The sequence below is a fragment of the Lynx rufus genome, unplaced genomic scaffold (assembly GCF_022079265.1).
Source record: "Lynx rufus isolate CCGP_SWC_20201006 ecotype Redwood Valley unplaced genomic scaffold, mLynRuf1.p SCAF_4, whole genome shotgun sequence".
In the NCBI taxonomy this organism is placed as follows: domain Eukaryota; kingdom Metazoa; phylum Chordata; class Mammalia; order Carnivora; family Felidae; genus Lynx; species Lynx rufus.
In genome coordinates this window covers 157,604,232-157,631,350 of record NW_025814856.1, presented here as the reverse complement: position 1 = coordinate 157,631,350, position 27,119 = coordinate 157,604,232, and the positions used below count along the sequence as shown (strand labels likewise).

The window sequence follows — 27,119 nt, the reverse complement described above, 5'->3', positions numbered from 1 at the left end:
TATCACAGGGCTAATAATTAGCTCATCTGGGTCTCCTGGTTTGTTGGATTTTCTTTGCACTGCTCTGCTCTGCCTGCAAACAGCAGGGTTATGACACCCTGAGAGCCATCGAGCATTCCCAGGAGCAGGGGGAATGGACTCCGAGCTGTGAGAGTTCCTGGGGGAAGGTGGCATTTACCTGAGAATCGAAGGATCCGGAAGATTTCAATCAGAGAAGAAAGAAGGGAAGAAAGAACATTCCAGAAATAAAGAAACTCCATGAGCAAAGGCACAAAGCAGGACAAGAAGAGCCACCCAAGGGCAAAATTACTTGAGAAGTGAAGACTCCCTCCCTTTGCCTCCCCTGAGAGTCTGAGATAAAGGAGGAGGAGAGGTCTGGGTGTCTCTGGACTGATAAACAGACTCCACCCAGAGGCCAATAGCATGGGTATATGGGGACAGGAGGGTCAAGTGGCAGAAGTTCCCCTTCTCCAGTACAGAGGAACTGGGGGGGGGCGGTAGGAGGGAGGCCATTTCCTGAACCCCACTTCTCAGATTCAGCACCTAGAGCAGAACCAGGAAGGATTCTGGGAGCCAGAGAGGACTGACAGACGGCAAGTCCCCTAGAGAAAACTGTTCCCCTCTGGGGTCAGGTGCCTAGGGTGGGGGTGGATGGCCACTGTGTGTGAGTGCCCTGCCCCATGGGAGAGGAGGAAATGTGAGGCTTGGAGAGCAGAAACGGGAAAGGAAAGGGAGGTGTCAGGAGAGGGAGAAAAGTCGGGGTGCATCCAGGGGAGGGGCCGTTCTGAAGCCGGTCTAGGAACACTGCCCTGGGATGATAGCGGGCGCGTGAAGGGAAGCGTCAAAACCACCTGATAGACCTGATATAACTCTCTTTAATGCAACCCCTTCCTGACCCAGCTTCTCTCCCTTCTCTCCTCCTCAGTTCAAGAGGGTGGAGACCAGAGTGGGGAAGAACCCGGCCGGGGGGAATGAGCCGGGCATGGGGAAGGGGGCCTTTCTTAAGGCAGGAGGTAAGTGCGGTCCCTGACCTTTGCGGGGCAGACGTGTGACCTCCCTTCCAGCTCTAACATCCCACAGACTCTCACCCGTCACAGTCTGCCTGGTCCTTAGCATGTTTGTGCATCTCCCAGGGGTCCAAAACGGGTTGGGTTTAGGGAGAATGAGGAGAATCATCTCTCTACGAGGGGGCCCTGGCACTAACTTTCTCTTTCTTTCCCCTCTCTCCCTCTCTCCCCCACCCCTCTCTGCCAACCCCCTCTCTCTTGTGGCTTTCCACTTCCTAGTTCCCTGCACAGCGATCTCCAGTATCTCAAGTAGAGTGGCCACAGGAACGCCACATAACGGCGGGGTTCATGGTCCGGCGGGTGCTAGCGGCTGGCCTGCTTTTCAGTCTGCTCCTTGGTTCTTCTGTGCTTTTGGTCTACATCTTCCGGAGCTGTGGCCCTAGTGAGCACGATCCTGGAATCCCCCAACCGAGCCAGCCCTCCTCATCAGGGCCTCTGTGGCTTTGTGCCCACTGACTCGTTCACCTCCCCTCCTGCCTCACCCTCTCGCCCTCTCCCTCCCAATCTGGCCCCGCTGGGCTCAGTCAGGCCCTGTCCTTCTCCTGGGGGGCCCTTCCCTTTTCCCCACCAGGCTGTCCTTTGCCCAGCACCTCGGGGGACCCCTGGCCCTTTCTTTCTCCCTCTCCCAGCTCTGAGCTCCCCCCGCCCCCACCACCTGGCAGGGCCCTGCAGGACGCCCGAGTGTCATGATCTTCAGGCTCGTTACCTGGCCTCTGGGAACACCAGTGTGGCCCCCTGCACCGACTTCTTCAGCTTTGCCTGTGGAGATGCCAAAGGCACCAAGAGCTCTTTTCAGGCTCTTGCAGAGGAGAACAAGAGGAGACTTCGGAAAATACTGGGTGAGGCTCGCTGGGTGGAAGCGTGTCTGCAAGTGGGTGTCTCTGAGCCTAGAACTATCTTGCTGTCCCAAACCTGTGTGGTTTGTGGCACAGCTGCTGGTTTGCTGCTCCGTCTCAGTACCTCCTCCCTTCTCCTCTCTGTCCCTGTCTTCATCTTTCCTTTGCCACTTGCCCATGACTACTGTCCTCTCTTCAAGCCCCCCACATTTCACCGATCTGCCCCTTCTCTGTTGCTGCACCTAAATCTTCCATTTTTCTCCCGCGCCTGGGACCTCCCATGCCAATGGCGCTCAGCACCTGCCGCACTAAAGTCCAGGTGTGTCAGTGGCCCCCAGCCCCGCCTGCCTGCTATCGCTGGGGTCACTGTTAGCCTCTCCCTGCAGTCACTTCCCCACCCCCTCCCTCAGACACTGGTGTGCAAGCTCTAGGGGAAGAAGTGGGGTGCTGGGGCTGGCTGGGAGGACGTGGCCACGCGGCGAGAAGGGGAGGCATCTGGCTGTGTGCCAGGGAATGGATCCAGCCACAGAGGGCTTGCTGGAAGAGGAGAGGGCCAACCTAAAGCCCTGGGGGTGCAGAAGTCGCCTGTAGGCAGTGACTGTGGAGAAGACCGAAGAATTGAGTTCATCTCTGAGGGAGCAACCGAGGCCATCTGGGAGGTTGGAAGCGGGCCCCAGGAAGTTGGAGGATGGTGTGAGGGTGTGAGGAAAGGGAACAAGAACAGGTATGATAGGCACACATTTCCAGTGTAAGGGAGTCCAGGACATGTGACGGGATTCACTGGAATTTGGGAGGAGTGAATGTGTCCCTCTGCCCTCTTTTTGATGGGCAAAAGAACTGCAGGCAGGCATTCTCTGGAGGGGCCATGCTTCCAGTTAAGGCCAAGATATGAAAAGAAAATGTATGTTTAGGATAAAAACTGTTGCTCACTACAGAGTGAAAGGTATGGTGACTGAGTGGGTGGGAGGTGCCACAGGGTAGGTGATTGCAATGCACAGGCATGAGGGTTACTGCCGTGTGTGTGTGTGTGTGTGTGTATGTGTGTGTGTGTGTTTCCTGGGTCACCAGCCAGGGTCTGGACATTGTTTCTTCTTGCTAAACCTGTCTGGATGAGTTTTCCTGTCTCCGGTGCCCTAAAGTTCTCTGGTTTGCCAAATGTTTCTAATTTCTTTACTCATCTCCGTCCTGCCTTCCATTTGGACCCATAGGTGTTGCTAGGTGCTCCCATCTCTTCCTTTTCTCCTGTGTCTTTTCCTCCCCATTTCTCTTTCGTGTCTCCTTTGTTCCCCTCTGTCTTCCTCCCTGCCCTCACTCTCCCATCGAGCTGACCCAGCCCTCCCACCTTCTGACCTGTCCTTAACCCCGTATTTCCCCCCTTCTTTCCATTTCCCTGGGAGTCTTCCCCTTCTGTCCCACCTTCCCTGCTTGGCTTTTCTCCTCTAATTCTCCTATGCTTCCTTTCTAGAAAAGCCAGGTTCCCGGCACCTGGGCACTGGGGAGGACAAAGCTTTCCAGTTCTACAGCTCCTGTGTGGACACAGGTGCCATCGAAGCCGAAGGGGCTGCCCCCCTCAGACAAGTCATTGAGGAGGTGAGACCCAGGGCAGTAAGGTTTCTAGATACATAACACGTGGGACCCATGCATGCTCAGGGCTGCCCTCCCCCCCCTTTTTTTTAGAAAGGGAGGGGGGTGTCTCTTTCCTAGGCATCTCCAAGTTCCAGGAGGGAGATAGAAATGGCAGTACCCTCTGGAAGCATGAGGACCCTGGGTGAGGGCAGAGAAAGAAGGATAGAGACAGAGCCAGCCCTGGAGGGCTCCAAGCACCCAGAGTAGCAGTCAGGAAGTAGCAGCTGGCTCAGGAAGGGGAGGGGTGGGCGGGACAGGTCTCCCAGGCCATCCCCCACTGCTGAGCCCTGTCTCTCTGCTTCCCAGCTTGGAGGCTGGCGAATCTCCGGTAATTGGACTTCCTTAGACTTTAACCGAACCCTGAGCCTTCTGATGAGTCAGTATGGTTATTTCCCATTCTTCAGAGCCTACCTGCGACCTCATCCTACCCTTCCACACACGCCAGTCATTCAGGTGAGGGGCGCACCAGCACACAGCAGGACCGGGCCTGCCTCGACTTCTAGCCTAGCATCTCCTAGAGGAAGGTTGCGGGCTGGACAGATAGGACAAATGGGCAACATAGATAAGATATTTATCTTGAGGGAAAATTATCAATGTGACAGTCAGGGATACTAGGTGAGATCAGAGAAGGGAGCAGGAGAGCCAGTCCTGTGAAGATTGAACTAGTTCCTATCTTCCTGACTGCTTATCTGGATCACCCCCCCCAACAGCCTTTTAATTAGCCCCCTCATCTCCAGTATTGTCCTCCTCTTATCTACTCTTGAGTTTTGCTGGAGGGACCTTTCTAAACCAAGAGCTAATTATGCTATTGTCTCTGTCTAAATGCCTCCAGTGGCTTCGCCAGGTCCAGGTCGTCAGGATCTAACTCTTAACCCCCCAGTCTCCAGTTTTATCTCCTGCCACATCCCTTGTCCCCCTTAAACCTCAAGCCATGCTCTGTCACTTCTAGCTTCAAGAATATTCCTCAGTGCTTTTCATCCACGTTTCTCTTTGCTTGCAACACTACTCCCCAACGCTATTCCCACACTCAGCCTGGAAAACTCTTACATGTTTTTCAAATTTGGGGTTTGATTATTATCTCTTCCAGGAATTCTTCACTGACACCCTAGCTATGTGTTAGGTAGACCCCTCTGTCCTCCTAGCTTCCCAAGCTCTCATCACTGAAGACCGTGTTAAAGACTGTGAGCCCCTTAAGAACAGGACCATACCTTACTCACCTCTGTTCCTCAGGACCTAGCACAGGGCCAGGCATCTAGAGGCCCATGGAAGATGTTTGTTGAGCAAGTAAATAAATAAAAATGTTGAAGGCATCGGTATTGTTGTAGATAATGCAATGCCATCTATTTGGCCCCTGCCCTCAAAAATTCCACAAAATTATATGAGGATGAATATACAAGAAAAGCTGTTAATCAGTACGAGACACTCTAAAATTCAGCTCTAAAGGGTATGTTCAGGAGCTTCTGATGTGGTCTTTAGGGAGTACCTAAGATCTGAAATAGTTAAGGAATGGCTCAGAGAGGGGAGAACGTGAGCTGAGCCTTGAAACATGGTGAATCACGCAGGTGAAGGTGAAGTTAAGGGCATGAAAAGGACTTCGGGAAAGTCCTGAGCTAAGGCTGGAATGGTATGACTCTTCTGTGGGGTCAATGAGAAGGCTGGTTTATTGAACAGAGGATTTGGGGTAGGGGTGAGGTGCAGTGGGAGATAAGAGAAGAGTAAGGCTGAAGACATGAGGTTGGGCCTGATTATTCCTGGCCTAAGAAGTCAGATGGAGGTGATTGCTTCTGACTTCGGGGGAAAAAATATGGCTATGCATTGAGTGTAAGCAGAGGGAGCAATTTTGTAGGTCAACCTGGAGTGGTTGAGGTATCTAGGTGAGCAATTTGGAGCAGTTTAAGATGATTGTGGTAGAACTTGAAAGGAAAGGCCAGGAATGAAGATTTAGGCAGCTTCATCTCAGTGGTAATGGTCCGTGGTGCTTCTAAAGGACTTGGCAACTGGTTGAATGTAAATGCAGAAAATGGAAAAGTTGGAAAATTAGTTTTCCACAGTTTTGATGTGGTGTGAGTAGGAAGAGGGCAGTTACCATCAACTGGAGACTGGATGGACTCTGAGGATGGACTTCAAAGGGAGTACCCCACCAAGGGGCCTGGGGGCAGGGAGGGGGTATGAGACCAGCATGGCTGTGCCACAGAGGACAGGGGAGGAGTGATTCAGCAGGGAAGGATCATCATGGATTCCAGAGATTTCTGATCTCAGAAAACAAACGATAATACCATTGAGAACCTTCTAGAAGAGAGTATTGAAAACATTTTGGAAATGGACAGATTGCACAGCGTTTAAGAGAAAGGCAAGAAAGTTGGAGCAAGAAAGGGTCATGGATGACTTTTAGTTCTTCAAAGTGTGGACATAAAATGTGACAAAGGAGCCAAGCGAAAGATTTTTCAAGATGGGGAAAGTATACAGTCCGAGGAGCGGGCGGGATATTGAAGTTGGAGTAGAAAAAGGCATAGTTTGGGAGCAAAGATCAGAACAGAATCAAGGACATGCCAGGACTAAGGTGGGGCAGGCAGGTGAGGTAAGTGAGCCACTCACCTATGTACAAAATCAAAGAGGCTACCAAAAACAGTAACCAAAATAAATATTTTTAAAAATTAAAAAAAAAAAAAGGTTAGAGAGGGAGGGAGCCAAAACATAAGACTCCTAAAAACTGAGAACAAACTGAGGGTTTATGGGGGGATGGGAGGGAGGGGTGGGTGGGTGATGGGTATTGAGGAGGGCACCTGTTGGGATGAGCACTGGGTGTTGTATGGAAACCAATTTGACAATAAATTTCATAATAAAAAAATTTTTTTAAAGCCAATGCAAAAACCTGTGATGATCAAAAAATATCAAATTTTTGTTAATTGTGGATTTTTTGGAAAAGAGGTCCTTTCCCCCTAAAATGGACCAAAATTTTATTGCAGACTTAAAAAAATCTATATTTTTTCTTCAAAATGGATAAAAGATACAGTCTAGATTTTCAGAAAAAAAATCTGTGATGAACAAAGTTTTGCTATTTTAGTCAGCATGGATTTTAGCTTTGATTTTTATTTGAAAAATATCAGTTAAGACATTGATCTTCATTACTGTTTTCAGTACCTCTTAAATTTTGCACCTGAGATGGTTTCCCCCTCCCTTAACCCTGGACTTGGACCCAGCACAGGGGCTGGCCCCCTTCAGGACACGGATTAGTGGGCTTCTCCCTTGACAAGCACCCCAAAACTGGTCCTCACATTTTCCATGTCTGTATAATATAAAGAGTATCCTTTCCCCCCTTGCCCCCGACCCCAAAACCTCCCTCTCTTGCTGTCTTCTCTCACACCTTCTCTGTGTCCTGAAGCTGTCTCCTGTAGCACCTTCCCCATCCTCCCACACCTGTCCTCTCCTCCCTCCACGCTCCCTACTTCTCTCCAGTATCTCTTGTGTCCAGATAGACCAGCCAGAGTTTGATCTTCCCCTCAAGCAAGAGCAGGAACAGAAGATCTATGCTCAGGTAAGATGCCTCCATGGACAAAGGTCAGGCCCTGACCTCTGATGCTCGGAGAAAGGCTGGGGCCTCTGGTGGCTGTGACTGATGTTGCCCCTCCCCCAGATTGTGCGGGAATACCTGGCTTATCTGAGTCGGCTGGGAGCCTTGCTAGGAGGAGACCCAGACAAGGTGCAACAACATGCCTTCCTGTCCATCTCCATTACCTCACAGCTGTTTCAGTTTCTGAGGCCCCTGGAGCAGCAGCAGGCACAGGAGAAGCTCTTTCAGCTGGTCACTATTGACCAACTGCAGGTGCCTTGAACCAGGGACTGGAGGAGGATGGGCAGGAGGGTTTCTCTCCTAAACTTTCTGGATCTCCTGAAATCCTTTCTCCTCATTCCTTAATTCCTTTCCATCCCTAACTTTCCCAGGCCCATCCCTTTCCCCAACCATCCCCTTCCCCACACCCTCTCAAACCCTGAGGGAGAGGACCCCCCTCTCCTGCCTCCTCTCCTCCTTTTCTGTCCCCCTCAGCCTTGTGTCCCTCCTCTAAGGAAATGGCCCCTGCCATCGACTGGTTGTCCTGCTTGCAAGCGACATTCACGCCAATGTCCCTGAGACCCTCCCAGCTCCTCGTAGTCCATGACCTGGAGTATTTGAAAAACATGTCTCAGCTGGTGGAAGAGCAGCTGTTGAAATACAGGTTTGCCTCAGGTGGGACTGGGGGAGTATGAGGGCGATGAAGAGTCCGAGGACCTGGAGGCCTCAGGGACAAAGGAGATTGTGGAAACTGCATGCTGGTAAGGTCTTCCCAGGAAGATGGAAGGGATCCACGGGTATGTGAGGGCAGAGAAGTGTTGGGGTGAATGGCCCAAGAGAAAATGGAGGCAACAGGAAGCATGGGAGGCTTGAGGGGCACAGGGAAGGGAAAACACACATGAAATGAGGCATTCATGTGCCCAGCACCTGGGTTTGCTGGGAGTAGAACCCAGTCTTTGAAGAGCCTCTAAGCTATAGGAGATGCTGGAAGGCCAGTCACTAGGGACAGCTCAGGCATGCATGTCTTGTCAGCAGCTAGGAGGTAGGGGTAGGAGGTGGAGGCCCATGGGGCCAGTGGATGGAGGAGGTGAAGGCTGGGGGTTCTCTTGGGGGAGGGCTGGGGGAGAGGCCATTTCTCAGCTGTGAGAGGATCCAGAGGCCCTTGCATGTGAGACTCTGTTGGGCTGTCTGCCATCCCCAGTAACTACATGGCCACTGCCTGAAGACAGGGGCTTCCTTCCAGGGACTTGGGCTCAGGGCCCTTCTTCATAGTACCTCAGTGGCAGCAACATCTAGAGATTCTTTTTAAGGAAGTGAAGGACCATTCTTGTGGGTGTGAGCAGGTTTATGTAAAGCTATAAATCAGACCTGGAGAGAGTTGACAGCAGGGCAGAGGAAGGTCTCAGGTCCCAGCTTTGCTGTGCTTAGAAGATACATCTTAAGGTGAGCTGAGATTTCTTGGTTGGGGAAGTAGATGAATCTGTTTTGTTACATTTTTTAAGTCTAGTCTTCATCTAGCCCAGACGCTTCACTCCCTGCAATTTGAGAAGTCACTTCTGCATCTAGTTCCTTCTATGACCATTTTCCAACTCACACCAAGAAAAGCTCTTCTTGACTTGTTCAAAGGTCAAGCCACTATTTTCTATAGATACAGAAGAGAAGGGGCTTCCTTCAGGAGTATCCAGGTGACTACACAAGGGGAGGCTGTTCTTGAGGCACCTCGAGAGCCCTGAGTGTATGTGTGGGTCTCTTTTCCCTCCACAGAGACTTTCTGCAGAGCCACATGATCTTGGGGCTGGTGGGGACCCTCTCTCCAGCCCTGGACAGTAAGTTCCAGGAGGCACGCAGATCACTGATCCAGAAACTGCGGGAGCTGACCCAACGACCACCCATGGTGAGGAGAGAAGGGAGGAATTTTCCCAGATTGGGGGCTAATGGAGCATCTGTCATTTTGAGGGATAATTGTTGGTGTATCTCTCCCATGGAGACAGCATGGGGGCAGATGCCATTCAATGTCTGGATTTTCCATAGAAGCAGACAGGCTGTGCATACAGTGCTTATGTTGAGAACCGACATGCCAGGTACCAGAACTTTTGGCACACATCTGGCTACTTTTACAGCCTTTTGCTGAATATTAAAGTTTAAATATAAAACTTTAAAATTATCAGCAATTGCTTTTCCTTTCAATGACCTTTAAACTATTTGCCTAGTTAGTTATCCAGAACTCTGTGATTTAAGGACGTGGACTTAAAGCTTGGGATTCGTTGGGATGCAAGACATGACCAGCAAGTGGCCTCTCCTCTGTTTAGGTGCTTCCAGTGTTTGATGTTCAAGGGTGCTTCCCAAAGAGTTCATCTCTGACATCCAGTGGGATCTGTGGGGTCATAGCATGGGCTTCACAGTGCAGAGCCTGATATATCTGAGGTGGTAGTTCTGTGCCAGACACACTAACCAAAGTCTCCTGTGTTGCATAAGATGTGGAGACACTCCTTTACCAAGAACTTTGAAATCCTAGGTCGGACACATCCAGATGCAAGTGAAGGTATCTAGAATGTTAGATATGCTCCAACCTGAGTACAGGCCTCAGTGTAGTCTTGAAAAGCACGGGTTTTTTTTCCTTCATAATTTGTGGACCATTTCTGTGTCTTGGAGAAACTCACTGCTTTGACAACTTGAAATACCCGTGGAATTCAAAGAGGGTAAATGGGTGCACAGGGACTGGCATGTAGTTATTGAGTATCGGGAGTGAGACATTTTTCTTTTTTTTAATAGGTTCCTTTTCAAATTAAATTAAATCAAATTTTTTAATGATTTGAAAAATTTATTTATTTATTTATTTTGAGAGAGATAAAGAGAGAGCATGAGGAGGGGAGGGGCAGAGAGTGAGGGAGGGAGGAAGGGAGAGAGAAACCCAAGCAAGCTCTGCACTGCCAGCACAGAGCCTGACACAGGGCTTGAACTCATGAACCGTGAGATCATGACCTGAGCCAAAACCAAGAATGGGAAACTTAACCGACCCAGGCACCCCAAAGTTCTTTTTTTAATGTTTATTTATTTGGGGGGGAGGGGCAAAGAGAGAGGGAGAGCGAGAATTCCAAGCAGGCTCCTTGCTGTCAGTGAAGAGCCTGACATGGGGCTTGAACTCACTGGGGCTCGAACTCACGACCCATGAGATCATGACCAGAGACAAAATCCAGAGTCAGATGCTTAACCGACTAAGCCATCCAGACGCTCCAGGAGTGAGACATTTTTCTAAACCCTTTAGATAGATATGAACTGAATTAATCCTCAGAAGAATCCCATGAGGCAGGTGCATCATTTTATTCCTGTTTTATGACAGGGAAATTGAGGCACAAAAGCTAAGGAACTTGCTCAAGGTATTACACCTAGTAAGTTGGTAGATCTAGGATTTGAATTCTGGCAGTCTGGCTCCAGGGTCTGTGTGCTTAATCCTTTGGCTAAGAAACAAACAAACAAACAAAACAACAGTAAAACACTCCTTTTTGGGACTTTTCTCAGGTTGGTAAGTGCCCAAGAAGCTTCTGCCCAGCCTTTCTCTTGACATGGATGAGGCTGACAGGGCTCCAGCTCCTCTTAGTTAACATTGCTACAAAATCCCTGTCAACCAATAGCTTCCTGTCAATCCCAGAACCATGGTCTGATGGCACTTCTTGAAGGACGTAAATGGGCCAATATTGAAATCACATTTAAAGGACAGGAAAGTCTTATAAATTGCTGAAGCCGCCATCTTTTGTATACTTCTACACATCTGTTATATCTATTGTGTCCATCCTCATTATACCCATTAGGATTTATAGTTGTCCTTGGGCTTGAAAATTGAGTCAAATTCTACCAACAAATAGAACAACAGTTGATATGAGGGTTACTGTGTATCAGGCACTGCATGGAACACTTAACGTGGATGATTTTATTTAATTCTCCAGAAACACTCCGAGGTCCTCAGAAAGGGCAAGTGACTTTCCCCAGACCACACAGCTCATAAGTGAAGGAACAGGTTTCAAAACAGATCAGTCCTGCTCATGAGGACATGTTGTTAATCACATACTATGCAGGATTGAGGAATGAGTGGGTAGGAAAACAGAAAATGAGTTTGAGAATTCTTTCTACAAAGGTCAAGATAGTAAATACTTTTGGTTTTGTGGCCCATTACAGTCTGTGTTGCAACCACCCAGCCCTGTCCTTGTAGCACAACAGCAGCTGCACGTGGAGTGAATGAATGGGTGTAGCTGCATTCCCCAAAGACTCTGGCTCACACAACAAATGCTCAGAGTTCCCAAGAGGGACACATGAGGGAGGTTTTGAATGGCAGTGGTGGATCTCCATGCAGGAGGTGGGACAGAGGCAGTTGCCTAGAGAGTTTAAAGGGTTTTCTGGTGGGGTGCCTGGGTGGCTCAGTCAGTTGAGTGTCTGACTTTGGCCCAGGTCTTGATCTTGTGGTTCGTGGGTTTGAGCCCTGAGTTGGGTTCTGAGCTATCAGCTCAGACCACCACATGAACAAAAGACAGAGGTCCCTGCCCTCAGACACTTATGCACTGATGAAGGAAGAAAGACAATAAACTAAGTGAATAAAATATATTAAGGCGTGATTAGTGTTATGGAGAAACACTCCAGAGACATGGCGTGCTAGGTGGGGAGTGCGTACGAGTGGGTCAGGCAAGCTCATGCGGACTTGGAGTCATTAATCACTAATGTTTCTTTATGGTTCAGCCAGTTATGAAGCCACACAAATTACACTATCTTCCAACACAGAGTTCTCCATCTAATTCACAAGGACTCAATTTGCGGTTTTACTAAAAGCCTCCATGAAACCAGTGTTAACACAGTGAGGGAGTACATTAAGATTTACAGAATGATTTTGATGTGTTGCTTCACCTGATCTCCTGAGCGGTGCTGCCAGGGAGGTAGAACAGGTAGTACTCTCATAGTGACAGTTCAAGTAGCTGAAGTGCAGGGGTTTAAGTTAATAACCCACATTTGGTAAATGCTGAATTCTCTGTTCAGAGGTTGTATTTGGTAGCTCCTTGAGGATGAATCTGGCCAATACATGTGTTTTCTTGGCCTTAAAGCTTTTTACAAACTTTTAGTTAATCACCAGAAGTCAAAAATTAGGAGATGGTGTGTTGATAGTCACATTTCCAGCATTTGTGTGTGTGTGTGTGTGTGTGTGTGTGTGTGTGTGTGTGTGTGTGGTACACGGGAAGCTTGAGCAGCACTAGACTAGGCTTCTCCAGGGGTCACAAGTGACTGGGGCTGAGTGGTGCAGCTCTCTTCAGCCCGGCTGCGCTGTACCCGTTGCCCTGGCCCCTCCATGCCCCATGGGCCTGATGCTGGCTGCTTCTCAGTTACATCACCACATGGCCCCTACCTGAGTTCATGACTCCGGCTCTCTTAGCTTATCCTGGTTTGATGAAGCTTTGAACCAGAAAAATTGCTATTATTTTGGCATTATTTGTCCTCAGTGATCCCCAGAAATCCCTTAGTAGTTACATACTATTTTCCAAATATTCAAAAATGATCAGTCCAATGACTCATTCTAGAATTTCCTTTAGAAATTAGCATTAAGGATTCCTGGCTGGCCTGTAATCTCCAAAATCTCTTTCCCTCTATGGCAACTTAAGAACATTTTTGTTTCCTCCAGACTCCTGGAATTTTTTCTGATTTCTGTTATTTCTTAAAGTGTTATTACTTACGGTTCTAAGCTTATATCTGCAACTTTTCTTTTGTTCCCTAAAATTAATCTACTGGGTGTCAATATCTTGGATCTGAAGTATTTCTTTCATTTTTTTATATTATGGAAATGATTGTTCCCTATATTTCTCTTTGTCTCATATATTTTTAATACATATGGTATGCTGTGTCATTCCATGTCTTGAGAGACAGCGTGGATACTCATAACCCCCAGTAGATGAATATTTAACCTGTCAACCTCCATCCCTGAGACCGACATTTATTTAGAGATTCTGGAAGTCATTTTCCTGCTCATGGGAGATGTGACCCAGCACAACAGTGATGAAAAGAATCTCAGAGTTTCACAGGAGTTAGCAATGGGTAGTCTGAGGTGGCATCTGTGTTCTCCAGGAACCAGGTCGGAGTCTGCTGTGGCCCAAGCTATGAGCACAGGCATGGAAGAGGCAAAAGCTTTTGGAGAAATGGGTGGGCATTAGCAGAAGGGATCAGGAAACAGCTCAAGAACCAGGAGGTGTGAAAAGGGCAGGCAGATCACACTACCAAGCTGAAGGTTGATGCGTTTGCTGCTGCTCCAGCGGTAGAGCCTACCTCCCACACCAACAGCCTGATGAAAGGCAGTCTCCAATCCAAGCCCTTTGTCAGGAGGGCTGTGGGAGATGGACAGACACTGAAGGTGGCCCGCAGATCCTGCCCTTGACCCAGTCATGGCCATCAGATCCATGTTTCCTTTCACTTCATCTTTGCTTTTCACAGTTGTGTTTTAGAGCTGCCACTAATACACAATAGAAAGCATCTGACTCCTTATCCTCACGAGAGGAGAAGTCCTTAACAGACCTCACAGTGAGGGGACAAGAACAAAAAATGTGGGCAACCAGGTCTGGAGCAGCCTCCAAAATGGTAAATGTCCTAACAGGCAGAGGCCCAGGAGTGACAACAATACTGTGACAACAATACTGGTCTTCCATTTCTGTTTCCTCTCTTGTGGGAAGCCCCACAAACTCTCTCTCTAATTTTGGCACCAGAAAGCATGGTAGCAGCCTAACCATCTTCCCTGTGAGGAGATCTGTGAAGAGTAAATAAGTTACAGGAATGGAGTCTTGTGACTTCATCCCACTTAACCCAAACTGGCATGTTAGCTGTGTTTTCAAAGTCCCAGCTCAGCTCTCCCCCAGGCTGGTGCTCTCACCCTAAGCCCCTTGGGCATGTTTCTCTGTTTGTCTTGTGTCATCTCTGGGCCCCCTTCATGGTCAGCTCCTCAAAGCCATCCAAGCCCACTACAAACATCCCCCCCCTCCCTCCGCTGAGCATCTCTCTCTTATGTTGCTTATTTTTTTCTGTCCCTGTGCTAAAAACACCCCAGTTGCCCAAGACTCTACTGAGTTTTTGTCTAACCATCTTTCTGCCTTTGAAGTTGATAATGTCCATCATCTCATACTATTTTCCCTGATTTCATCCAAAGTTTCTTAGCTCTCTGAATTCATGTTTAGTCTTTTCTTTTGTCCCCTTCTCCTACCAAAGAGTATGGGGTCTAAAACCCATTTTCACTCTGACCGTTTTCTTCTTTATAAGACAAGGTCCTATCATATGATCCACAGTAACCATTTGGAGAGGCAGGGAGAGGGGCAGAAAAGAAGAGAGGAATTACCTTCTCCAGTTTCCATTTTAGATAAAGAAACATGGAAGCGTGGCTGCCTTGGCTGGGCTACCAGTGTGGTGCATGTGGCGGGTGGGGATGGAGTGGCCAACAGACCTTCTATGGTAGGAGGTTTGGTATGTAGTCCTCTCCTATCCAGGAGCCTTTCTGTTCTCCAGAAGAATACCTCAGAGAGGACTTGCGTTCAATTCAATAGTCAATAAATAAGGATGATTTGCCCAATCCAGGCTCACGAGACTAATCCTGGAAGACATAAACCCCTTTTTACCAAGCAGCAATAGCCCATGTGTATCACCAAAAGGGAAAATGAAGTAAAGTGGGACAAACCCAGAAAGACCAGGAAAGAGAGTATCCTCTGGGGGTCAAGATCTAGACAAGATTGACCTGGAGAGATGGATGAGAAAGAACCCTTGACAGGAGCCATTCATTCGAGTTTTGTCTCTGCAGCCCACCAGCCCTCGATGGATGAAGTGTGTAGAGGAGACAGGAACCTTCTTCGAGCCTACCCTGGCAGCCTTGTTTATTCATGAGGCCTTCAGTCCGAAAACCCAAAGTGCTGTATGTGAGGGCTCTTCCCCAGCCCATGTCTCTCTACCCCTTCCCACCCAACCATTCTCTGCTAATTCTATTCACTGTGCCCTTCTTGATGGTCTGCATGGTTGGGGGTGGCGGAGGGTGGGGGTGTCAGCCAGTCACAGAGAGAAAGAGTGAACTATGAGAGGGATGCCAAAGGAGGCTAGGCCATGCTGTGTCCCTAGGGTTTGCCTAGTTTTGCTATGAGACACAAGTGTATACAACATGCACGAATTTGGGTAAGTTTCCCAACTTCCCTGCTCTTATGCTTCTTCAACCATAAAATGAGAAAACTGAACTCCGTGGCCTCTATGGCTACTCCCTGTTTATCTATGATTTTTTAACAACACAGGAAATGGTATGAGAATGGAATGATATCATCTTAAGAAGTGCAAGTAAATGAGTACTGAGTAGTCTTTGCGTGCCTACTATGTGTCTAACACTCTTGTTAGCACTTGGCATGAACTACTTTAATTGCTAGTATTATCCTAACGTTAGAGAAGAGAGAACTGAAGCACAGAGAGGTTAGATAACTTGTCCAAGGTCACACAACTACCAAAAAGTAGAGTCAGGATTTGAATTCAGGCTTAAATATTGTCATCCATTTTCCTCTATCAAGAAAGGATACAAACAAGATGGTAGACGGCTGGGAAAGCAGTAACTACACAGTCAGTTGTGAAGCTGGGAAAACTTCAGCTTGTTGGAAAGCTGAAGAGCCCAGAAAGATGGAGAGAGGAAATGCATGCCTTAATAAAAAGAGTGTGAGGACAAGGGTTCTCAAGAACAGAGAAGGGAATGATGGTCCTCTTCCTTTGTTTTCTGAGTGGATTGTTGGCCAAGGGTAAGGACAGCATCTCCCTCCCCTGGCAGGCTGAGATCTCCCCACGGAAAGGAACTGTCTCCCCTATCGACCCTCAGGACTGACCAGCTCCCACCTTCCCTTTATGTTCTTGGTACCTCCTTCCTGTCTCCACAGATCTCTGTGCCCTGGGTTTCCAGTCACCTAGTAAATATTACTTTCTGCTTTCTCTTTGGAGTTCTTTCCCCTTCTCTGGTAGCTCCCTAGAGGCCCAGGGGGCAGGAACCCAGACCAAGGCTGACCCTGATCCTGTGTCTCTATCCGGGCCCCTACACAGGCCATGGAACTATTCACTGCAATCAAGGACACCCTCATCACTCGCCTCAGGAGGGTTCCCTGGATGGATGAGAAGACCCGGAAAGAGGCCCAGGATAGGGTAAGTCCAGGAGTGAGAGACAGAAGTAAGGGTGGAATTGAGTTTTGGGCCCAGAGATCACAGTGACAGAAAGACAATGCAAAGGCACAAGAACACATGGCAATGTAAACACCAGTATGCCATACACACATCCTGGTGACAATATAAAAGGTGGGACCGGGGCAGTGAACACAAGAAATTCCCTTCGATAGACTTGGGGTAGCTAGGTTTCTTCTACCTTTTGTGTCTCTCCCCAGGTCACCCAACTGCAGGTGAAGATGGGGGGCCCAGAATGGGCCCTGAAGCCATCACTGGCCAGGGAGGAATACAACGATGTGGGTCCCTGCCCTTGCCAGCTCCTCATTAGTCCTCAGCTTCTCCTCACCTTCTGACTCGCCCAAATGGCAGACAATCTGTTTGCCTTGGGCTATCCTAACTGACCCCTTCCTTGCCCTGGTGTTGGCTGGGTTTTATGGGTGAATATCCACACTGTGGGTCTTGCCAGCAGAAGAAAGGAACCTTTTCAGGTCACAATAAGTGTGTGTGCACACATGCACGCATACATTCTTGGGACTTGCCCGAGTGTGTTTATCTGTGCGCTGATTCATGTGAAGCCTGTCTGCGTCGATGTGGTGTCATTGTGCTGCTTTCTACTGTACTGCGGATGTCTGTATGTCGGGGCTTACCGTCTGTGTTCAGATGTACCCATCGGCGTATATCAGTGTGCATCCGTATTTGTCTCTGTGTATCCGAGTCACCTCCTGCCTCCTCCCAGATACAGCTTGGACCCAGCTACCTGCAGTCCTTCCTGAGCTGTGTCCGATCTCTCCGAGCTAGAATTGTCCAGAACTTCTTGCAGTCTTTCCCCCAGCACAGGTATAGGAGCAAGGGAGACATAGACACTGCATCCCAGAAATGCCTATTCAAGATTAGCAGGAAAGAAAGCTGGGGGCCTGAGGGAACAGGAACGGTGACAGTAGTTGGGAGGGTGGGGCCTCCCTTATGTCTGGTGGGCAGGGCCATACGTGACGGAGCTGGTGTTCATACGTGCTCTTCCCATAGGTGGCAGGTGTCCACCTGGGGGGTCAGTGCTTACTATTCAATATCTGACCATGTGGTGGTCTTCCCAGCCGGACTCCTCCAACCTCCATTCTTCCACCCTGGCTACCCCAGGTAGGGGCCGTTCTATGAGGGTGGGCAGGGGATTTCCCAAGGGTGATGGACAGACATTATGATGTATAGGATTCATGGTTGGTGAACTGGGGTCAAAAACTTTGAAGGACTCTCGGAGTAAGATAAACCTTTGTCTTCCCAGAGCCGTGAACTTTGGCGCTGCTGGCAGCATTATGGCCCATGAGCTGCTGCACATCTTCTCCCAGCTGTGTGGGTAACAGTGGGCCATTGGGAGGTGGGACCATTGGGAATCCAGGTGAAGGCCCTAAACGAGGCCAAAGGAAGAGAAAGGGAGGGCTCCAGGTGGCACAGTTAAGAATCTTTAGCAATGCTTTGGGGGGCTAGCCCAGTCTGTGGTACCCCCTGGTCCTCATCCTTACTCCATATCTCACCATTCCTTTCCCTTGCCCCATTTTCAACAGTACTCCCTGGGGGCTGCCCAGCCTGTCACACCCATGCCCTACAGGGGGCGCTGCTGTGCCTGAAACGCCACTACCAATCCATTCCATTACCCAGTGGACTCTTCTTCAATGGCTCTTGGACACTACTGGAGAATGCCGCCGACATCGGGGGGCTGGCCATTGCACTGCAGGTAACTCCAATCCCAAGGGCCAGGATCTATTGAGAGCCATTCTGTCTTCACAGGTTTTTCCTTCTACCATCCCTTGTGCAAACATAGTTGTAAAGCCTCCTGTCCTTCACACCCTCACTGAGCAGATGGCAGTCTGGGAATCCCCCTCTGACCCCACAGATCCCTCTTTTCTAGGTTATCTATAGATCTCACAAGTACATTTTTTTTCCTGGCTCAGACCAGTGTGTCTTTGGAACTTGGGCAAAAGGGCCGTGAACTGGTTTTTGGCATTGTGGGTGGGGCATCAGACTTCTAAGTGGCCATGGGTCTAGAGTCTAAGGGTTACTTGCCATCCCACCCCCATATCCAGGCGTACAGCAGGAGGCTGTTAGGGTACTACGGAGAGACTATCCTGCCCAACCTGGACCTCAGCCCTCTACAGCTCTTCTTCCGAAGCTATGCCCAGGTAGGCAGCGGCCACCTCTCTCCGCAGCTCGCTCCATGTCAGATAAGTACCTTATTGGCAATGCTTGAAGAGGGGTGCCTCCCTGAAACACCTTCCCCCAAACAGCCCCAACCCTCTGCCACAGATGTCCCCACTGTCATCTTTTCATACATGCTCCTTGGGACCATCTTTTCATATTTCTATAAATTCTTCTACCAAACTCATCACCCTCTTCAAAAACAGAAAAAAATTCTACTGCCAAATCCCTCTCTGAGATGAGCCCAACTTTTTCTTCTTTCATTTCTCCTAAAAAACGAACCTTCGACAGACTGTCTATAGACCATATTCCTTGTTGGAGACCTCACCCTCCCCCAGGTCCTCACATGAGTACCACATGCTCCCTCAAAAGACACTGTCCCCAGTTCCTCAGTATACTTAAAGACCCCTCAGGGCGCTTGGGTGGTTCAGTCAGTTGAGTGTCTGACTCTTGATTTCAGCTCTGGTCATGATCCCAGGGTCATGAGATTGAGACCCAGCGCAGAGCCTGCTTAAGATTCTCTGTCTCTCTCTGTCTCTCTCTGTCTCTCTCTCTCTCTCTCTCTCTCTCTCCCTCATCCTCTCTAAAAAATAAAAATAAAAAAGACTCCCTCACGGAGTTTTTACAATAAACCCCACCTCCCCACCTTTCAGTCACTTACGAATGATCTGATTACACAGCCCATGCCCTCCCTCACACACATCCTGCCAGATAAATGACCTACAGGGGCATCTAGGTGCCTCAGTTGGTTAAGCATCAGACTTCAGCTTAGGTCATGATCTTGCAGTTTGTGAGTTCGAGCCCCACATCGGGTTCTGCACTAGACAGTGTGGAGCCTGCTTGGGATTCTCTCTCTCCATCTCTCTCTCTGCCCCTGTCACGTTCTTTCTCTCTCTCTATCAAAATAAATAAATAAACTTATAAAACAATAAATTGCATACAAATGTGTGGCCCTATCTCTGCTCTCATCTCTGTCTGCTGTCCCTAGTCACTACATTGGCACCAGGTCTGCCTCGTCCTCCTGACCCTGATGGACCCTACTATTCTGCTCTTCTCCTTACCCTGCGTGGACCTCTCTTTCTCCACAGGTGATGTGTAGGGAGCCCAGCACCTGGGAACCCCAGGATCCTCACAGCCCTCCCATGCTTCGAGTACATGGGCCCCTCAGCAACACGCAAGCCTTTGCCAGACACTTCCACTGTCCGCGTGGTGCCCTCATGAACCCCTCCAAACGCTGCCAGCTCTGGTAACCTGGCTACCACAGAGACTCCAACTTAGATGTAACAACACCTCCCTGCCCCATCCATGGAATCAGACGCTATCTCCTTTCCCTTTCCCTTCCAAAAATAAAAGCTGGCACTTGGCTTCTGACTGTCCATTAATGACTCTTTCCTAATATGTTCTATGCCTAGAAGTCAGAGAAGATAAGAGGAGAAAATGCCAAGAGAATTCTGTAGACACAAGAAAAGTGAAGAAACCAATGGGTCTAAAGGTCAGTGGGCCAAAGGTTGGGCGATTAAACAGACCAGTTAGAGACAAAAGGGCTTTGGTTAAGTCTCAGAAAGCTGTCCCCAAATGTTTTCAGGACTTTACTGCTATTACTTTTATTGTTGCTGCCTCTTTCCCCTAATGTGCTGTCCAGAGCAGAGCCGGGAGATGTGTGGGAAAGAGAAGGCCGTGGGTCTGGTGTCTCCGGCCCTGGGAGAAGGTGCTCAGAGCGTGGCGAGGCGGTCAGGCTGGGGCAATGGACAGTTGAAAGGCCAGCACCAGGATCTCTCAGATGCTGCATCCTGAGGTGACGAGCCACTGGCGAGAGGCAGGAAACTGTGTGTACGCCTCCCCTTGGGAGTAGTGACCTGGAGCCCGGTGGGGAAGAGGGGGTCAGTAAGCTATCATGAAGCAGAAGTAGATAGCAAGGTCCTCATCCAGGAGCCAGGCTACCACCTCAGCCTCAATGTCCCTCATAAAAAAACCATGATGCTGGCCAGATTGAAGCAGAAGGCTAGGTTAAATAGGTGGTCACGAAGGGCTGCTGTGTCTGATGTCCCGTCATCCTCTTGCTGGGCCATGTCCACAACCTGCCACATCTCCCCCACGGAGGAGGCCACAAAGTGCTCTTCAAAGTTCTCTTGATCCTGGTCTGCAACCGTGGAGAGGGGGAGGCACTGAAAGGGCCGATCCTAACCTGCCCCTGCCCAGATCCTGGCCTATACCAGAAAGGTGATGAAGTTAGAGAGTCTGAGAAGAAGTTAGGGCCTGGGGCTTTTGGCCCAATTGTGCATCCCCTTATCCTTGGCCAGGGAGGCGGTGCTCCATCTGGAGGTCTCCTCTGGTCTGTATTCAATCACAGCCCCAACTCAGGTGCGCACATACCCCATTTCTACCTCAAACGGCCTCCTCCAAAGCATTACAACACTTGGGGTTGGAGGGACCACCCCAGGGAAGGGATGGAAACTACAACCTCTTCCAAGATAAATGCACCCCTGCCCATACACACGAAAGCCACCTGTGTGGTGCTCTAGCCAGCCTGTGGTATGTCTCTGAATACGTCCCCCGCTAAGAACCCTGCTCTAACCCCTTTACCTGACTCTCTCACGCTACAATAATAAGGGACTGGGCTTCTCTCCCCACAACCCGACCTATCTCAGGTTTCACTCCAGCCTGATAGGAACTGGGGGGCTGACTCCAAAGAGGTCTGATCCCTAGCTCCAGACACTGTTGTCCTACCTGTGGAGGGTGTTTTCTCGTTCTGACTCCTCTCGTTGGGATCCAGTCTGCCTTTCTGAAGCTTCGCTCCCTTGACCCGCAGCAGCAGCAAGATGGCGGCCAGGAATGCTGCCCTGCAGAGCTGGGAGCCCAGGGAAGTCATGGGCCTGCCCATCCACCACCTTTGGTCTTCCCTACTCCCCTATGCCCAGTCGGCTCCCCCCACCTCCCTCCCCTGTCCCTGTCCCAGCCCTTACCACTTCCCTGCACCGTTTTCTTCCCTTCCCTTCCATAGGACCTCTGACGTCATGAGCTTTGTGACATCACAGCCATGGGCCTGCCCCTCATTCAGGTCACTAGAGAGTTCCCTTGCCAGGCAAGACAGTGGTGAGTAGCCAGCAGAGGCTTCTAGGATGATCCTACTGCATCATCCTGTGGAGGGCAACAAAATGACTTCAGAGTTTGTGAAGTACTTTCACATCCATTACATCATGAGATCGATATAGCAACTGGGACCCAAAGTAGTAGTGTCATCATACCCATCATATAGATGAGGAAACTGAGGTTCACAAAAGAAATGACTCTTCTGCTTAACATCACACAGACAATAAAGGGCGGAGCAGGACTCTCGACCACCTCTTTGTTTTAGTGTTTATTTATTTATTTTGAGAGAGAGGGAGAGAGAATCCCGAGTAGACTCCATGCTGTCAGTGTAGAGTGTAACACAGGGCTCAAACCTCAAGATCATAACCTGAACCAAAATTGAGAGTCAGGCACTTAACCGACTGAACCACACAGGTGCCCCTTGACCACCTCTTTTGATTCCAAACATCACAGCTTCCTCTCTTCCATGCAGCCATTCTCTAAGGTAAGTGGCTTGTATAGAATGTGGCCCAGAGCAGATGTGGAAATATTGGATCCTCAAGTCCTGGGCTGTACCTGAAACTCAGGTCCACCAAAACAGAGGAAGGTAGAGAGGCATAGGTGTTGGGGGAGAAAAGAGTACACGGTGTGTGTGCGTGTACATGCACACACACACACACACGCACACACACATGCATGTGTACATAGAGAGAGAGAGACAGAGAATGGGGTACCCTGTGCCCAAGCAGAAATCATTCCCTCATTCTTCACCCTCCCCTAGACTTTCCTCTCCCTAAGCCTTTGGCCTCTTGAACTGGTAGACAAACCCCTCTTCTCTCATTTTACAGCCCCTCATACTCTCAGACACAAAGAAAAAGTTGTTAGAGGCTCATCCTCCAAACTCCTTGCTTGATGGAAGCAGAGTCTTTTTTTTTTTAAGTTTTATTTATTTATTTTGAGAGAGAGAGAGAGCACGCATATGAGCTGGGGAGGGGCAGAGAGAGACACAGAAAGAGAATGGGCAGAGAGAGAGAGAGAGAGAGAGAGAGAATCCCAAGCAGGCTTTGCGCTGTCAGCACAGAGCCCAACGCGGGCTCTTGAACTCACGAGCTGTGAGATCATGACCTGAATGGAATCAAGAGTTGGACACTCAACTGACTGAGCCACCTAGGTGCCCTGTAGTTAGAGTCTTTAAAGAAGCAGCAGCATGGCATCGAGGCCAGGATCCCAAATAACAGATTTCCAGAAACTTGCCTCAAAGCCCCAATGCCTGCCAGGCCCGTGAAGCTGGTGAGCACAGACCTGCTGGCAGTAATGGGCGGTGGCTAATTATCTGCTTCCCAGAGCAGAGATGGCTGGGGATGGGGCAGGTGGGATTGGGGAGGTAGGATGGAGTCCTGCCCTGGTAAACCAGAAAGCAATGCAGGGCAGGTGCTGGGGTAGGTGGGAGGAGATTGTGGGCACACTTGAGCTATCACAACCCTCTCACACCACTCGTGGAGCCCATGCATCCCACGCCTGAGTGAACCACCAAGTGCATGTGCAGGAACGTGTACCCTTTCTGGAAGACGGAATTGTAGACATGGAGTACAGCTGGACCTCTGCTAGCAGAGTGCTCACCAGGAGGCCCCCCTGGGACAGCTGCAACCTCTTGTATACTTCCCGCCCACCCAGGCCAGGTGACTGGGGAGTGGTACACGAGGTCACTGGACGGTGGGGGAAGAAAGATTCAAGTAAGCAGGTGACCCTGTTCACCCCTACCGTGCACTCATTGACCTTCATGTCCAGGAAACAATGCTTGGGTGGAAAAAAGTCACTAATCTGGTTACTTTGGGGGAGGAGCTTCTTGGTTCCAGGCAAAAAGAGAAGCAAATCCAGGCTCAGTGCGTGTGGATGGGGAGGGATGCTGGGGGTGGAACAGGGAGGCGTGAAAAGAACTGGGTTGTACTGACCACCGTTCCTTGTGTTTCCTCACCACCTGCTGCTGGTTCCCTGTGTTGGGAGAGATAATTCGGGCAGGAATTTAATTTGTTTTAGTACAAAAGCAATTTAAGAAGTCTGGAAAACAAAAAGGGTCAGTAATTCCACTATTCAGTGTTAATCACTATTAATGTTTTAAAGTGTATTCAAATCCTTTCCTTACATGGCTGTAGGTATGTGGGGTGGGAGTGTATTTCCTAAAAAGATAAAATCCAGGCACGATGCATTTCCCTCTCCCTACATCACATCCAAATAAGAGTTCTGACTGCTTTGACACCAAGAGGCTCTGGGACCTGAAAGTGTAGTGAGGGGCTCCTGGTCCCCTAGGGGCCATCAGGGACTGTCCTGAGACTGAGGGAAGCTGCTACCTGGGGGGAGAGGGGTCCTAGGTGTTCTTGTCCACTGAAGGCTGAGGGAGCATGAGAAGGGACGAGGGAGAAATAAGGTGGTGGAGGGGGGTATGACAAAGGAGAAGGAGTCAGGGGAGAAAGCCAGCGGAGAGCAGGCAACTCCTTAAAGATCAGGGCTACGGCTGACCCTCGAACAACACGAGGTTAGGGGCACTAACCCCCCAAGCAGTCAAAAGTCCAAGTATATACTTTTGACTCCCCCAAACCTAACTACTAATGGTCTACTGTTGACTACAAGCCTTACCGATAGCAAACTATCGACTGGCACATATTTTGTATGCTATATGTATTATATGTTGTGTTTTTATAACAAAGTACGCTAGAGGAAATACACTGTTAAGAAAATCATATGGAAGAGAAAATATGTTTACAGTACTGTGCTGTATTTATCAAAAACTATCCTCATAGAGGTGCACTTGTGAATGGGGCACCTGGGTGGCTCAGTTGGTTGGGTGTCCGACTTCAGCTCAGGTCACGATCTCACGGTTCGTGAGTTTGAGCATCGGGCTCTGTGCTGACGGCTTAGAGCCTAGAGCCTGCTTCAAATTCTGTGTCTCCCTCTCTTCCCGCTCCTCCCCCGCTCATGCTCTGTTTCTCTCTCCTTCAAAGATAAATAAAAACATTAAAAAAAAAAATTTAGAATTGGACCTGTGCAGCCAGCCTGGGCCAGTGAGAGGGTGAAGACCCAGATGGGGGCACCTGTTCCTGAGCCCCCCTCTCTCCCCAACCCCAGCCCCAAGGACGGGGCCCTTGGTGGCGAGCCCCCCTGTACCTGCTCTGTGCGGCTCTGACTGGGCCGGTCCCTCCCCGCCCCCACCGCCTCCAGGATTAGCTTTATGGGTTGAGTATTTCTTAGGCGGGCCTCCTTCCTCTGCCAGTCCCTGCTTATCAGAGCATCTACAACCCCCACCTCAACCTTATCACTCAGTCCATCTCCTTAGACTGGAAGTCCCAAGGCTTCAGAGGCCATTACCATCCCACACAGCCCCAACCCCCAGCAAAGCAGAAAGTTGCCCTACAAGGTGACCCCCCTCCCCTTTCCCAGCTGGCACCTCCCTACCACCTGGGTGAGAGCATGGTTCCTCCTGGTCTCTGGCATCCCCTCTCCCTTTCCTTATTTGTTTTCCTTTCAATTCCCCTTCTATAAAGGTCACTTTGTCCATCCTTCAATCTTGTAGTAAAAGAAGAGGGGAGTCCCCTGCTCCTGAAGACCCCCCAAGGTCCTGTGTCCCCCCAAGTCTCTCACATCTGTACAGGCCGAAGATTCAGAAGAAAAAGCAAGTTATGGCGGACGATTTGGAGCTAAGTTTCCAACTTTAAAGCCAGTCTAGTTTTGTTACTAGCCGTGGGCCATCACCCTCCCTCTCTGTGCTCTGCCCTTCTCTTTAGAAAATTAGGAGAGCCCTCAGCCTGTTCCCAGGTACCGCATCTGTCTCCCGGGTGACTCGAATTCAGTAACAAGCATTTCCAATCAGAAGAGAAATAGAAACCACCCTATTAGAAAATAACACAAAAGGTCATGTGTCCTCAGTCCTGCCTCATCATTCCCGAAGAGAGTCCCCAGATTTCTCTGTCCACCACCTCGGCTCAGCTCCTGCTGTTCCAGTTCTGGGGTCTCCCCTGACTGGGGCTCCACAAAGCTGGGAAGGAAGAGAAGTTTCACTGAGGACGTGGCCTGGAAGCCTCCGGGAGGCTGGCTGCAAGGTTGAGAACAGAGACAACCACAAAGACCGCAATGCAGACAAGCAGCGCTCAGGGCTTGGAGCCCATCTGCGGAAGGAGAACCAATAGTCACTGAACTCTTACGCTCAGGCTTTACAGACACATGAGACAGTACAATTATTGGCCCCGTTCTACAGATTGGAAGACTGAGGCCTGGGAAGCTCACTTAACTGACCTGTAAGGGGCCTAGAGCCAGAGTTCAAACCAGAACCTGCCTGATTGTCAAGCTGGAGGGCTTTTACTTTTCTACTTTCCTATATCCCAGTAAGTGCTCACCTTGCATGTGGGGCCCACATTCTGGGCTTCATCCTTGCTCCCCCTCTACATCCCATAGCCTCCTAGCCTTCCCCTGTCACCCCTGCAGCCCCAGCCCACTGCTGGGAAGGAAGTTCCCTCCTCCACCTCCCCTCCCAACTCTAGAGCAGGTTCTGTGCCCGGGGGCTCTCTAGAGAGAGCTCCTCCCCTCCAGGTAAAGCCACATTCTCCTGGCAGGGCCCCCAGTCACCTCACTGCATACACACACACTCCACCCACAAACTGCACGCTGTATACACAAGTCACACTGGAGATATACTCACTCTCAGTCCCAACCCCAAACAGACCCCGCCTCCTCCTCTGTGGACTCCTAGACCGGCTCCTTTTACCACATTCCCTAACCTGCCAGTGCCTGAAAGAAGACAATATGGGGTCTCCTCCACCTAAGGCAGAGGGGCCCAGGGTCCAACTCCAGAAACTTCTGGCCTCCTGGCTGCTCAGAGAGCAGGACTGGGATCAGCATCTGGACGAGGCCCACATGCTGCAACAGAAGAGGTAGGCTGCCCCAGTCGTGCCACGTCCCACCTCCCCCTGATCCCCCAACCCTCTGATCCACTCCGCTGCTGTATCTCTGCTTGCAGCGGCCCAGCATTCAGTGTCAGGTGGTCGGGTGCACCCAGCCCACTCCTTCCGAACCCCAGCTGTCTCTGTCAGTGGGCAGGAGGAGACTCAGTGTAGATTCGAAGCCAGGGACAAAGTGACACTACAGCTCCAACCTGCCTGGCTGGTGGAGGAGGGGGCTGGGGGACAGAAAGGGACAGGAACAGAAGAAGGATAGAAGAAAGCAGATTGGGGGAGGGGGAGGACAGGCAGGTGAAGGCTGGTGGGGAGCAAATTACCGGGGAAGGCACGAGATCCTGCAGGTTTTGGAAGACTTGTTGCCTGGAGAAAGAGCGAAGCATTCCCATTAGCGTGAAGGAAAATTGCTTGTGTGAAAAAGAGGAGGAGAGCTGTGTTCTGTAGAACTTCTGGAGCTGACCAGCTGATGAGGGAAACTCAGCTTATCTACCTTTTATTGAGTGTCTACTTTGTGCAGCGGAATGCTGGGTCGGGAGGATCATCAGTAGACTGAATGAGGCCTGTGCCTGCCCGGGGGATGCCTGCAGGTCAGGTGGGGCTGATGTGTTTCACAGAAAAGCAGCGGCCAGGGCGGGGACCTATATCCTGC

At 49.9% G+C, this 27,119-nt stretch overlaps 3 protein-coding genes across 16 annotated transcripts in view; 2 read left to right on the top strand and 1 right to left on the bottom strand.

The window, feature by feature from the left end:
* Window positions 1-493: 493 nt before the first annotated feature.
* Window positions 494-19,831, top strand: KEL (Kell metallo-endopeptidase (Kell blood group)). Of its 14 annotated transcripts, none has more exons than XM_047095560.1 (19): window positions 494-593; window positions 926-1,013; window positions 1,287-1,449; window positions 1,730-1,906; window positions 3,369-3,493; window positions 3,836-3,982; window positions 6,912-7,064; window positions 7,164-7,352; window positions 7,595-7,743; window positions 8,844-8,973; window positions 14,890-15,000; window positions 16,152-16,250; window positions 16,487-16,564; window positions 17,005-17,105; window positions 17,292-17,402; window positions 17,545-17,612; window positions 17,825-17,994; window positions 18,344-18,439; window positions 19,544-19,831. In XM_047095560.1, the coding sequence occupies exons 2-19, from the start codon at window positions 972-974 to the stop codon at window positions 19,703-19,705; spliced, it is 2,271 nt and encodes a 756-aa protein (XP_046951516.1). In that variant the 5' UTR covers window positions 494-593; window positions 926-971; the 3' UTR covers window positions 19,706-19,831. The 14 variants fall into 14 exon arrangements, with proteins under 14 accessions (XP_046951516.1, XP_046951524.1, XP_046951517.1 ...); XM_047095566.1 differs by lacking the exon at window positions 494-593 and having other exon boundaries at window positions 908-1,013; window positions 3,836-3,857; window positions 3,934-3,982; window positions 6,986-7,064; window positions 7,272-7,352; XM_047095563.1 differs by lacking the exon at window positions 494-593 and having other exon boundaries at window positions 908-1,013; window positions 3,836-3,857; window positions 3,934-3,982; window positions 6,986-7,064.
* A 585-nt stretch (window positions 19,832-20,416) lies between these two features.
* LLCFC1 (LLLL and CFNLAS motif containing 1) lies at window positions 20,417-25,944 on the bottom strand. Its single transcript, XM_047095260.1, is given in 4 exon segments — window positions 20,417-20,595; window positions 21,183-21,396; window positions 25,452-25,611; window positions 25,913-25,944. Coding segments are annotated over 4 exon segments (585 nt in total).
* Window positions 21,291-27,119, top strand: part of TRPV5 (transient receptor potential cation channel subfamily V member 5) — a 33,282-nt gene continuing 27,453 nt past the window's right edge. The window contains exons 1-3 of the mRNA XM_047097580.1: window positions 21,291-21,548; window positions 25,093-25,900; window positions 26,237-26,446. Coding sequence (XP_046953536.1) covers window positions 26,319-26,446 — 128 coding nt within the window. The 5' untranslated portion in view covers window positions 21,291-21,548; window positions 25,093-25,900; window positions 26,237-26,318. The remainder of the gene's footprint in view (window positions 21,549-25,092; window positions 25,901-26,236; window positions 26,447-27,119) is intronic.